This window comes from Gracilinanus agilis, chromosome 2 (assembly GCF_016433145.1).
Source record: "Gracilinanus agilis isolate LMUSP501 chromosome 2, AgileGrace, whole genome shotgun sequence".
NCBI lineage: Eukaryota > Metazoa > Chordata > Mammalia > Didelphimorphia > Didelphidae > Gracilinanus > Gracilinanus agilis.
Window position 1 is genome coordinate 95,445,990 of NC_058131.1, and position 12,876 is coordinate 95,458,865.

The window sequence follows — 12,876 nt, forward strand, 5'->3', positions numbered from 1 at the left end:
GCTGCGAAGGAGGCGCTTGCCGCTGGCCCCGCCGCGCTCTCGCAGCCCCAGCCCGCCCCGGACGGCGGCACTGCGGGCTGCAGCGGCGGCGGCGGCGGTGTTGGCGGCGGCGGCGGCGGCCACGGGAAGCTTTCTTCTGCCTCAACTCCCTCCGCGACCGTCAGCGTTTCAGCCACCGCCACTACCTCCGCCTGCCCCTCCACCTCGGTCGCCGACCTCCGGCCCACAGCCGGGACGGCGACCTCGTCCTGGTCTTCACTTCCCTACCGCGCCTCCGATGACAGCTACTTCCTCTCGAAGATGGCCACGAAGAGCGCGCACAGCACCTACCTGAAGTTGGAGTATGAGCTGGAGCGCTGCCGCGCCGAGGGCCAATGGGACCGGGTGTCCTCACTCATCTTTCAGCTGCAGAGCATCCCGAACTCCGTCGGCGGCGGCGGCCGCCGCACCGGGAGCCGTAGCATCTGTCTTACTAAGCAGGACTTCGGTGAGTCGGGACTCCCCGGGCTAGCCGCCCCCACCCGCGCGCCGGAGCTGCCTGCCACTCGGGGCCCCACCCACGGCTGCTGCCTGGCACTCTCCGGCGGCCCTGGTGAGGTCCCCCTGGTCGCGTTCCATCAGGCCCTTCCCCTGATCCCTCCGCCCCCCAGTGCACTTGCCTGTAATTGCCTGTCATCTTATGCCTCTGAAAATCTGACATCTTGAGGGCTTTTCGAACCTCCCCCCTCTCTACTCCGCGCCCCAGGAGCGCGCTTGCCTGTAACTTACAACTCTCTTCCCCCTCCGAAAACCTGACAGATCTTGCGGGATCCCCGAGCACTCCCCTCCCCGCCAAGCCGCGCACTTGCCCATAACTTGCAACTCTCCCCCCACCGAAAATTTGACCTAACCGAAGGGTCCCAGGAGCACTCCCCCTCTTCCCCCTCCCCCCGGGGCAGTTGCCCAACCTGTACAACTCCCCTCCTCCCCGGAAGACTTGACCTATCATCTCTCTGGAATGATTCCGAGGGTCCAGTTCCTTCAGTCCCTACCCCAGAGGACCCCTCCCCACTTTGTAGTTGACTGTAATTTGCAACTCCTCTCCGCCCTGACCCCGAAAATTTGATAGAGCTGGGGAAGGGTCCGGCTTCAGTCTCTTGGGTGGAACTCCCTTGCCTATTATTTATAGGTCTCTCCGCCCCCACCCCCGCCTGTAATTTACATCTCCCGCTCTTCCCCTCCTTCAAAAAACAAAAGATCAATTTCCTCAGGGAGGGTCTGGGAGCATTTGGTTCTTCCCTCCTTTCTGTCCTGGCTGGTAGGGATGGTTGCAGAGAATGGGCAGCTCGCTTTAAACTTAGCGCGCCGAAGACTTCTTGGGTAGGTCACTCGACCGACTGGGAAAGAAAGTCGTGAATTCGTTGCAGTATTTCGAATGGGGAAATTAATTGTGCTTTCGGTGCTGTTTTGCCTGGTCCTTGAAGCAGCTTCGCCTTCCTTTCGGGGAATGAGCCTCTGCCGGGGAGTTCTAGCCTGACCCATTTCTGTGTACTATTTGTCTTAAAAGGTCCAGCGCCCCCACCTCTCCTACTCTGGGTTTAGGAGAAAGGGGCGGGGGCGAGTAGGAGAGGAAGGTAGAGAGGGTGGGGCAGGAGAGAAAGAAAGAGCCACGGAGAGAGAAACTGAAACATACTCCCAAGTAGAGAAGTTGAAGTTGAAAGAGGAAATAGTGTTGTTAAACTGTCTAATGCTTTTAGCCTGCTGGAAATAAGCTTGGCTATTGGCAGACCTTAAAGGGCTGTATCAATGGGAATTCTCGCTGCCTTTTGCAATGCTAACTCACAGTTCTTCAGTCTCCGTGGCACTTTTTTTCTCTAAACCTTCAAAAAACTATCCTGAATGGGCTAGTCACCTGAAGAAAATTATTCCGTGGACTGAAATGACCCCAAACCAGAACAACTTTGCATTTGTACTGTTGGCTGGAGGATAGTGGCTGTGAATGGGGGAAGGGTTGCCTCCAGAAGCATTTTAAAACGATTTCCCACTGCAGTCAGCTTCCAATTAAGCACATGAATAGTGTAGAGGAAACTTTTCAGTCTCCAGTAAGATTCCTTGGCCTATTCTCAACCCAAAGTCACTGGTCTATACAAACTCGGAAAGACACTTGATTTCCTATATAACCATCTTAATGGAACATGAGAAAAATATTTTCTTGTTCTCCCTCCAGCGTCTGTATCAGTATGAGTGCCCCTGCCCATTTTGGCTCCAAAACACAGCGGCAGCCCATCTCCAGTGTACTTTTCTGTCCTTTATGGTTTCCTTTTTTTAGCCGGGTGGCTTCTGGTAGGATCTATATGCCAACTAGACAATACAGTTCCAAATAGAGGCCACCCCCCTAAAAAGGTATCCACACATCCCAGCAAAACACACAGAAAGACTTGAGCCAGGCCTATAGATGAGTCCTGGGATGAGATGTGAGAAGATCTGACTTAAGATTCCACCTATTAAGTTTGTCCTGGGCAAGACACAGGGGCTCCCTAGGTCTCAGTTTCCTCATTGGCCAAGCTAGCCTCTGAGACTATCTTTCTTTTGGGCTCTGTGTCTGCGATGATTCTCCTCTTTTACAGGTCAGGAAACTGAGGGCTGAGGGGTAAAGTGACTTTCCTAAAATCACACACTGAGTGTTCCCTGGGCTTCTCAGATACAATCCTTCTCATTTTACTAAGATGGCCCAAAGTGGTATCAGATTTTCCCCCATTAACAGAAAATTGGGAGAGAATTGTTTTGACATTCTCCCAGGTCTCTGGGCCGGCTTATTTTTTCCCATTTTTGCTCTTTGCAGTCATCAGCATCTGCCTGTCCTGATATGCATGTGAGTTTTTGCCAGGCATTTTGGTATCACCCATGGCTTCTCATTAGTGAAGTCCACTGCTACTCTTTTAGAAAAACTCTTTTGGAGAGAAGGCATTTATTTATTTTCTGGCATTTTAGGGCTTGGGATTTTGGCAGCTGGTGTTCCCAGTGTTTTGTTTTTGTTTTTTAGATAATATAATGGGCATTTTATGAAAAGCTAGGAGACAAGCAGCTCAGCAATGGAAGGCTTGGGAACTAAATCCAAATGTTTTGGATTCAGAGGGCTGATTTATGTCACCAGGTTTGGTGGGGGAGGGACGAACTGAACCCAGACTGTGTGGTGTGACAGATGAGATACTGAATTTAGGCATTAGTTGTGGTTTTGAATATCCCAAATCTGCTATTTCCTAGGTGTGTGAAAAATCATTTCACCCATACTCTCAAATTCCTTATCCAGTAAAGTGAGGAGGTTTGATACTAAGGTTGGCCTTGGAATTAGAAGGTTCAAATCCTTGTTCCAACCCCAATCTGTTCTACTTCAGCTAAGAGGTTAGATCACTTCTTTAAGGTCCTGTCCAGTTTTAAATCTCAAGTCTGAGATGGGCAAGCACAGGATCTTAAATTCAGTCCTGGGGCCTTCCTTTCCCTTGAATTATATTTCTCTTCTCTTTAGAGGGAATAAATATAAGGAGCTACCTTGTCACTGCCTTAATGAGAGTTGAGGCATTCAATAAATATTTGTTGAATGAGTCATTTGTTTCCTAGGCTAAAACATTAATAAAAATTTGGTATTGAAAGTAGAGCCTGCGTAGACCATCCCCAGCTAACAGACAGAAGATAAAAGCCAGAAGATAGACATCCACACCTTGTTAGAAAACTCATGTTGATTTTAGGCTGTGGGGATGTTTGTGCATCAGCCAGAAAGCATTCCTATCATAGAGGAGGATGCTGGCTTATTTATAAGGGAACCTTTTTTGGATTGATTGCCATGGAAATGGAATGAACGATGGACCTGTCCTTTGAGGGAGTCAAAAAAGAAGGAAAGACTGAGAGTGATTTCACTGGACCTCAAGCTTCTGATGACTGCTGATATCAATTGAGTATGTAGTTTTTTAAGGAGCACATTTTACCATCACACTTACATTACGGAATCGGAATCTGAAGAGGCCTCCAAGGGTATCCTAGTCCAATATAGTCCTGAGTTTGGAATCTCCTGGAGAACCTTTGCTTGAAGACCAGGGGTTGAGCTGGGAGCTCATTACCTCCTGAGGCAGACTAGACTATGTTTCCATATCTTGTAACTTTAAGATCTTAATAGTGCCTACTGCAGAGATACGGATACTTTTAATATGGAGAAAAAGTATTGTGTGTTTACAAGGGATGTTAGGCTTTAAAAACAATGCTTCAGAAATGAACAGTGCATAGGTGCTTCTTCTGATAGAACCGAAAGAATATTAGTTCAGTTCCCAAGTCTGTCCTTATTTGTCATAGGCCTATGGGCAAGCCATTTAATTATTTTCTTGGAGCCTAATTTTCCTCCAATATAAATGAGGAGAATAATATTTGACCCATATATCTCACAGTTTGAAGTATTTATTCAATTATGTATGTGTTATAAATGTGAACTATTTTGTTTGGGAGAGTGAGGTGCATTACCTGAGGTTTGAATCTTATTCCCCAAACTTTAAGCATGGATATTCAGTCATTAGAGCTTATTCTTTAAATTTTGTGAATTTATTTCAAGACTTGCATGATGGAGAACAGATTGCTCTTGGAAGTAAAAAAAAAATCCCAAGAAGATACTTTGAAAATATCTATAGTAAAATGCCCAATATGGCTACAATATGAAGAAAATCTTGCCTTTGCCTTTCTAAGAAGAGATGATTTCCTGTGCTTAAGTTGAAAGATTAATTTAGATCAGTGGTTCCCAAACTTTTTTGGCCTACCGCCCCCTTTCCAGAAAAAATATTACTGAGCGCCCCCTGTCACATACTATCACCGCCCCCTTACAGTTATTCACCACCCCCAAATGCACTTGTGGCCATCACCGCCTTCCTAAATCGCTGCAGCACCCACCAGGGGGCGGTGGCATCCACTTTGGGAATAACTGATTTAGATTATAGAAATTAGAATCTTGGCTGCTGCTGGGAAGTCGGTTTTTAAAAACTGATGAAATACTTTGTACAGAATTTGAGGCATCATGACATAGTAGATAGAGGGCTGGCCTTCAGAAGATGAGGGTTCAAGTTCTGCCTATGACATATACTCTCTGTGACAGGTCATTCAAGTTGGGCATTCTTGGGCAAGTCATTCAACTTCCTCAGGGTTCTCAGGCAACTTTCAGAGACTCTAGGTTACTGATAGAACTCAGTGGGAGAGAGTTTCCATGTTGAGGGTTGCCACACCAAATTAAATCACTAGTCTAGACTTTTCCCCTTCCACTCCCTTCCCCACCATTTTGGGCACTTTGGGAGAGATTCCAGCCCTCACAGAGTTCCTAGTTCAATAGGGAAAATGTGACCTACCCATAACTGTAACATAAGAGCCTAAGAAATAGAAAGGGATTCTGGTCCATATGTATGCTTGCCACCCCTGTAGGCTCGTACCTTCTTTTCTGTGATTATCCCTCTTACCTACTGGCTGTGTCTTTCAGATGACTTTGGGAAGCTCCTCCTTGCAGAGGTCATGCTGGAGCAATGTTTGAAGGAGAACATTGCTTACATAAAAGAATGCATCCCTTTGGTGGAGAAGAACCTACCCAAAATATGTGAAGCCAAAAAGTATCTGACTAGCATCCTCAACAAAGGGAAATTGTCGGTAAGTAGTTAAATTGGATTGGGGATGGGGATTTGGGGGTTAGAGATGAGGCATTGTGTGTCAAGGTAAAAATGGCGGCATCCTCCTGAAGATTAGGAATTCATTTCAGGATGCATTTATGAGGTGTACCTACTGCGCAGAGGGACAAGATAGTGTGGGACTTGGAGTCAGGATGATTTGGATTCTTATCTGTCTCATTTAATTACTAGCTGTGTGATCTTGAGCAGGTCTCTTAACTTTTCTGAACCTCAGTTTCCTTACCTGTAGATTAAGGGGTTAGACTGGATGGCCTCTAATATCCTTTCCAACTTGAACTCCCATGATCCTTGGATCCCCTAATACAGTGATGGGCAAACTTTTTAAAGAGGGGGCCAAAGGAAAGGAAATACTCCTCTGTCAGTCTGTTTCTAAGGCAACTCTTTCGAAGTTTCATTGTACTGTATCCTACTCATTGTATTCGTCAGATTAGGAATAATGTCGCAGGGGCTGATAGAACATTTCAGGGGGCTACATCTGCCCCGCGGGCCGTAGTTTGCCCATCACTGCCCTAATACATTTGTGCTTTGTAACATGGACTAGGTACTCGCTCTCTCAGTGCTCTGGGCAGCTCTCTAAGCCTGTAAATTATAGTTGAGTTACTAATCTACTTTAGTGAGAGGAGGAACTTCCATAGCTGCCCCCACTTCCCCCAAGAGACCACAGGTCAAACTCCCAGGGCCCCAAGGCACAGCAAAGTATTGTGCTAGGCCCTGAGAGAGATGCAAAGCACTGAGCTGGACCTGGATCTTGCTTTCAGTAGCAGAAAACCATAGACTATAAATGCTGGGAGAAACCTCAGAGATCCTGGTCTAACTCCTTCATTTTACAGGTGAAGAAAGAGGGCCAAAGGGCTGAGGCAGTTCGCCCTGGGTCACATAGCTGGGTGATGACAGGGCTAAGACTGACCGGGGGCCCACCTACTGGCTGGGTAATTCATGTGGGAGTGATCTCAGGGAGTCCAAGTCAGAGCCTCCATAACTAGGAGGTTATTCTGAAAAGGTTCATGTGGAACAAAGATGAATTTGGATGCGTACGTCCTGGAGCACTCCCTCCCAGCCATGCACTCCAACCTTCTAGCTGGGGTCTGCTCCATTCAACACACATTCATTAAGCTATGCGTTATGAGGGATACAGAGCAGAGAGGATTTTGTGTTGCTTTCCTTATTCTTGGGTTGGACTGCCTTGCCCAGGACTGAAATGGCTTTACTTGAGAAGAAATATATTCAAATGTTTTTAATATTTAAATGGAAATCCATGCTGGTGAATTCACTGGACTGACATTGGCTTTTGGGACCTTTTAAGTGGAGCTTCCTTTTCTGAGGATGGGCAGCCACACCTATGTGACTTAGCTGCCTGGGGACCCTGGGAGATTGGGAATTGGGCCCTAGCCACACACATTCAGGGCTGGACTATAGGATCATAGGATCCTGGACTGAGAGGGGAAAGGGACCTTAAAAGTCCATCAGTCAGTCTAATCTCATTTTACAAATGTGAACACTGAAGCCTGGAGGCATGAACAGGACTTGCCTAAAGAAGTCCCCAGCTTGTAGGTAGTAGAGGCAGAAACTGAACCTGGGTCTCTCCAAAACTAGGGGTTTTCCCATTATTCTCTGCTCCTTTCTGACATGCCATATTGCTTTCACCTACCTGTATAAACTGTGAAAATAAAGTATTTAAATAAAAATTGAAAGGTTAGTGATGTCTTATTTTTGTTGGCCTGGAACAAAAGATGAAACGTTCTGCCAGATCTCTTCTTATGTGTCCCTAGAACAGGTCCTTGTGAAGAAGAGAAGGCCAGAGATTGGTCTTCCTGTTTTATGTATGGTACAGCTTAGAAATAGGAATTTCCTTAGCTTACCCAGCCCTAGGACCAGAGCCTGGGTAGGCATCCTGACTCTCAGCCTAAGGCTCCTTCTACAGGTCACACCCCATCACTCCAGAAGGACATTTTTGCTTTTTCTTCATCTCTTAAAAGTAGATCATCAGATCTTGCCCTATATTTATTTACCTCATACTATTATTCTCCAGCAAAGTTCAAAGCCCTTTCTCTCAATTGGCCCATTAATTTTCTCTATTTCCTTATGAGGGAAGGGCAAGGAGTAGGCATTTTGATGATTATCATCACCATCTTCATTATTATAGGTGCTGGGAGTAGTGAGTCTTGGCCTCACAGAAGTGAGGAAACCAAGGTATAGGGATCAGTAAAAGTTGCACAGAGTTAGAGTCCAGTAAAAGGCAAGTCTCAGCTTCCAGGGATTCTTGAGCTTTTACAAACTCCTCTTAACTCTTCAGAGGACAACACAGGCCTGGGTCCTTTATTTGGCAGCAGCCTTGTGCTGGGCTCTGCTCTTGAGTCTGCTTTCACTCTGCATGAGTGACTGCTATATCCAGTCTTTCCTCATTCCCTCCCTTCCTCTCCTTTAACCTGGTATCTATTTGTATGTGTGTTCTTTTCCTCAGGAAAACGGAAACTCCCTGAGGGCAAGAGCTGTTTAATTTTTTTTTATTTTATAGGCACAGGGTCTGACACAAAGAGTCTTAGTAAATTCTTATTGACTGATCCCCTTGCTTTTAAGGTGTCCTTTTTTTTTTTTCCAAGGAGTTAAGTACCTGTCTTCTCCATTCTCACTCCTGACTTCATGACTAATCATGTCACTCCCCTGGTCAAAGACTTTCAGTGGCTCCCTGATGCCTCCAAGATAAAAATACAAACTCCTTAGCTTAGCATTTAATTTAGCCCTTTAGAATCTGACTTCAGCCTTTGTTCTCAGACTTTTCCATGTTATTCCCCTCATGCATTCCATGTTCTAGCCAAACTACCCCTTGGCTGCTCCCCAGACATGATTATCTCCTTCTTCCAAGTCTCTGCTTGCAAAGCCTTTTCTTCATGTATTCCTTCCTAACCTTGGTATCTTGAAACTCCTCTCTTCATTCAAGGCTCTATCCAAGTGCCATGGACTACATTATCACCTACTATGGTGCTTCATCATAAATACTTACTAATTAATTTCATTTCTGTTCTTTGCCTCTACTCCAGTTAGAACTTCTCCCCCCCCCCCCCCCCCCGCTGAAACGACTTTGTATTTACTTATAATGTAAACTCCATTTTGACATTTGTGCTGCAGTACCTAGCTTTGTTCCTATGCCTATGCTAGCTGGTGCTTAATGAGTGCTTGAATTTAATTTTTCTTCTAGATCCTCAGCTCTGACTTTCCTGGTCTCCCTCTCTATTCTGTCTCAGCCAATGGCAGGAGTGGTCATACCTTGGACCTTTCCATGCAGCTCAAAACTGTTATGTCTCCTTCTTTGAAGCTCTGAAATTACCTTCTAGGATCATGACTTCTTGGACTTGAATGTGAACTCTATTCCTAGCTGTGTGACCTTGGACAAGTCATTTAACCCCCACTACCTGGTCCTTACTGCTCTCATGCCTTGGACCTGATCATTAGTATCGATTCTAAAAAAGTAAGGGTTTAAAAAAAAAAGTAAAAGAAAATGAAGTCTTATTTCTAGTTCTGTGATATCACCTTGTCTCACTTCAGCTGGGTAGATAGAATCTTGGAAATGGATGGGGACCACCTAGAAGGTTGCCTAGTAACTGTAATTGATCAAGAATATTGTGTAGCTAGGCAGAGTGATGGAGAACCAGCCTTTCCTGGTGACTTTCTTTTCAGTCAGCCCACAGTGGATTCTGTTATTTATTTTTTACCCATTCCTAGTTTTGCTTCTGGGGCCGAGTGGCACAAACCTTAACCCCTTTTCCATTTGACACCCCTTCATGCTTCTTGAACACAGCAGTCCTGACCTTTAAACAGATTAGACACTGGGTGTAGGGGAAGATTGTAGTTGTAGAGAGAGTCTGATTCAGATGTAAGTTGGTATAGGTGACCTTTAGAGGTCTGTTTAACTTGGAGGTTCTGGGATTTCCCTCTCTCCCCACATCCTCCCTTTGATCTTATCTTTAACAGTTGAATATATTTGATTTCTTCAACATGTTCTTGTATGGCATGATCTTGAGACCCTTCCCTTCTCTAGGCTCCTCCTATCTTATCAATATCTTAAAAATGTGATCTGACCAGGATAGGACAAGTAGGACCATTTCCTCCCTAGTTATGGAGATGATATTTATCTTAATATAACCTAAGATCTTTTTTATCATTTCTGGCTGCGTGACATCTGCTGGATCCCATTGATTCAAGGCACTTAGGTTGTGGATAGAATGCTTCACACAGAGTCAGGAAGATCTGAGTTCAAATCCTGAACCAGACACTAACTACTTACTCTACCTGCCTCAGTTTCTTCATCTGCCAAATGAGGATAATAATTTCTCCTACCTTATAGAGTCATTGTGAGGATTAAAGTAAGATAATGTTTGTTAAAGTGCTTTGCAAACGTTAAGGCACTATATATAAATGTTAGCTATTGATATTGTCATTGTTGTTATTCTGCAGCATTTTGTTGTTGTTGTTAATGCTATTATTATTCATTGAGCCTGCAGACTGGCCAGAGCCTTCATTTTTTTTTTTTCCAGATGTATTTCTGTGTAGCCTTTTCTTTTTCAACTTGAACTTATAAAGTTGACGTTTTTGAACCCAAGTGTAAGACTGCTTCAATTTTTACCTTATTAGAGTTCAGCTAGTTGGGATAGAGAGAGTCAGCTCTAGAGATGGGAGATCCTAGATTCAAATATAGCCTGAGACACCTGCTAATTGTATGACCCTGGGCAAGTCACTTAACTCCAATTGCCTATTCCTTAGTACTCTTCTGTCTTTGGAATTAATACTTAATATCTATTCTAAGACAGAAGGTAAGGGTTTAGAAAATTATCTTATTAGAGTTGGCCCAAAATTCTAACCTTTTGATTTTTTTGATTTTGACTTTGTCATTCCAAAGTGATCTCCCTCCTGACTTTGTCATTTGTAAATCTGATAAGTATGCTGTCAATATATATCCAGATCCCTGATAAAAATGTTAAACATTAAGCCCAGGACTGAGGACAGATCCCTAAAGCCACTTCAGTAGAGACTGTGTGCTTTCTAAATGGACATTGAACCATTAATGACAACTCTGAATCCACCTGTCTACTTTAAATCTTTTTTTTTTTTTTTTTTCAAATTTTACCTTTTGTATTAGACTAGATTGGTTCCTAGGCAGAAGTAAAAGTTAGACAATTGGGGTTAAATGACTTGCCTCAGGGTCACCCACCTAGCTGCCCCCAATATCTTTAATTTGAATAAAGTCTTTGACAAACTACATCTACTGAATTCTCCTGGTTTGTTTTTTTTTTTGATTGTTGTTGTTTTTTTACCTTTCCCCCACAAATGATTTTTTTTTTTTTACTACATAGATTGTTCTCAAAGAAGTCTTCCATCTTTGAATCCTCACATCTAGTTTTATCTGTTCTGGTTTATACTCATTATCTGCTTTGTTTTTACTAAAGTGTTCATGAACGTCTCTAAGGTAGAAATCCTTAATCACGAAAGGGTCTGTGCATTTCAGGAAGTTCATTAACTTTCCATCTTTATTTTTATTCATGGAAATTTTCCCCCTCTATTTTCTCTTTATTACTGTGACACTTAGCATTTCCTTGAATTGTGAATGTAGGCAACAAACCAAAGTAGATTTAGGAGTACCTATGACTTTTTCACCAATAGAAATCACAATTTCCTATCACATAACATTTGTTACAGACATCATATGTATGCTCATCACTACTTTGAAATTACTATACTACTTATCAGACCTACCACTTGTGATCTTGTGATCACAGCCTGCCTGTCTAGAGACCCTATTTCCACACCATTTGTTCCCTTTGTAGTCTTATCTATTTTATTTTATGCTCTTAAGAGCATTCTGAGAACAAGCCCATTGGCTTCACCAGAACCCCTGGTCCAGTTATGGGGAAGTCATAGCACCATAATGAGTGAAATTGCTATAGATTTATGTTCTCCTATTTCTAGTGGGCTCTCCTGACACAAACATTCTTCCCCATTTTTTCCTATTGTATTTCTTCTAGTCATTGTTTTAAAATTCTCTTTCCTTAAGCCCCCAGATCTCTATCTCTGTCTCTCCCTCCCTTCTTCTCTCTGTCTCTCTCCATCCTCCCTCCCTCCCTTCCCCCCCACCCCCTCTCTCTCTGTTTCTTTGTCTCTCTTTGGTCTCTATCTCTGTCTTTCTCATCTCAGATAGTCCATTCAAAGCTTTCTTCTAAACCTCAAAATCCCCCTACGTCTTCACTCACTTGTTCTTCCTCTGCTCTAGAGTCTAGACTCTGAAATGCAGGTCTTGGTCTCTGGTCAAGACCATTGACTTTATTTTTTTCCTGAATTTCACCTGGCTGGGGCTCCTCAGAGGGGATCCCTTCATGATTGTTGGCCACCTGCCCTCTCCAGTTCTTCCCAAATATATATGAACGGGTCTACTCATCTTTAAAAACTTCCCCTTGATCCTTCTCTCCCCTGAAGCTATCATCTCTGACCCCTTTCCCAATTAAACTAGAGAGAGTGCTTGGTTTTTTGAGCTCTCCACTGCTGACCCATTTCTCCCTGTTTTTTGTGTTGTTCCATCAGGTTCCACCTATCCCAAAGCTCTACCGAAACTCTTCTCTCCAGCTTAATAACAATCTTTTTGTTGCTAAACCTAGCAATCTAAGTTCTTGTCATTCTGTTTGGGCAGCTTTTAACAACTGTCCACTACCACCACTCTCCCTCCCTGGCTATAGGGGCCCTCTTTTCTTGGTTCTTTTCCTACCTGTATGACCATTTCTTTCTCAGTTCCTTTGGCAGCATCTGCTTCCATCTCTCTCCCACCCACTAATTGTGCACTACTTCTGGGGCTTCTTCTCTCCTTATCTCTTTGCCTATGCGTCCACTCCTATAAATTGTCTTTACAAAAATGACTCCTATATCAGTGTCTCCAGCTCTAACCAATCTCTAAGATTTTTATGCTGGATCCCCAATGTATCTGTAACAGAATTCTACTCTCTACTACCCCTGCAACCTACCCCTACCCTCACCAGCTTTATTGCAATGGAAGGTGCCACCATTTTCCCATCTGCCTAGTTTGATAGTGGCAGAGTAAATCTATAATCATTTCTCTCATCCAGTACACAACACAAAGTGGCCAACCTGTTTATGTTACAATTAAGGAAACTGGCTTCTGGAGGTTGTAACTTCCCAAAGTCATCCA

General features: G+C 44.0%; 1 protein-coding gene across 1 annotated transcript in view; it reads left to right on the forward strand.

The window, feature by feature from the left end:
* The first annotated feature begins 300 nt into the window (after positions 1-300).
* Positions 301-12,876, forward strand: part of TTC7A (tetratricopeptide repeat domain 7A) — a 175,128-nt gene continuing 162,552 nt past the window's right edge. Inside the window, exons 1-2 of the mRNA XM_044663296.1 lie at positions 301-487; positions 5,486-5,649. Of these exons, the coding sequence (XP_044519231.1) occupies positions 301-487; positions 5,486-5,649 (351 nt within the window). The remainder of the gene's footprint in view (positions 488-5,485; positions 5,650-12,876) is intronic.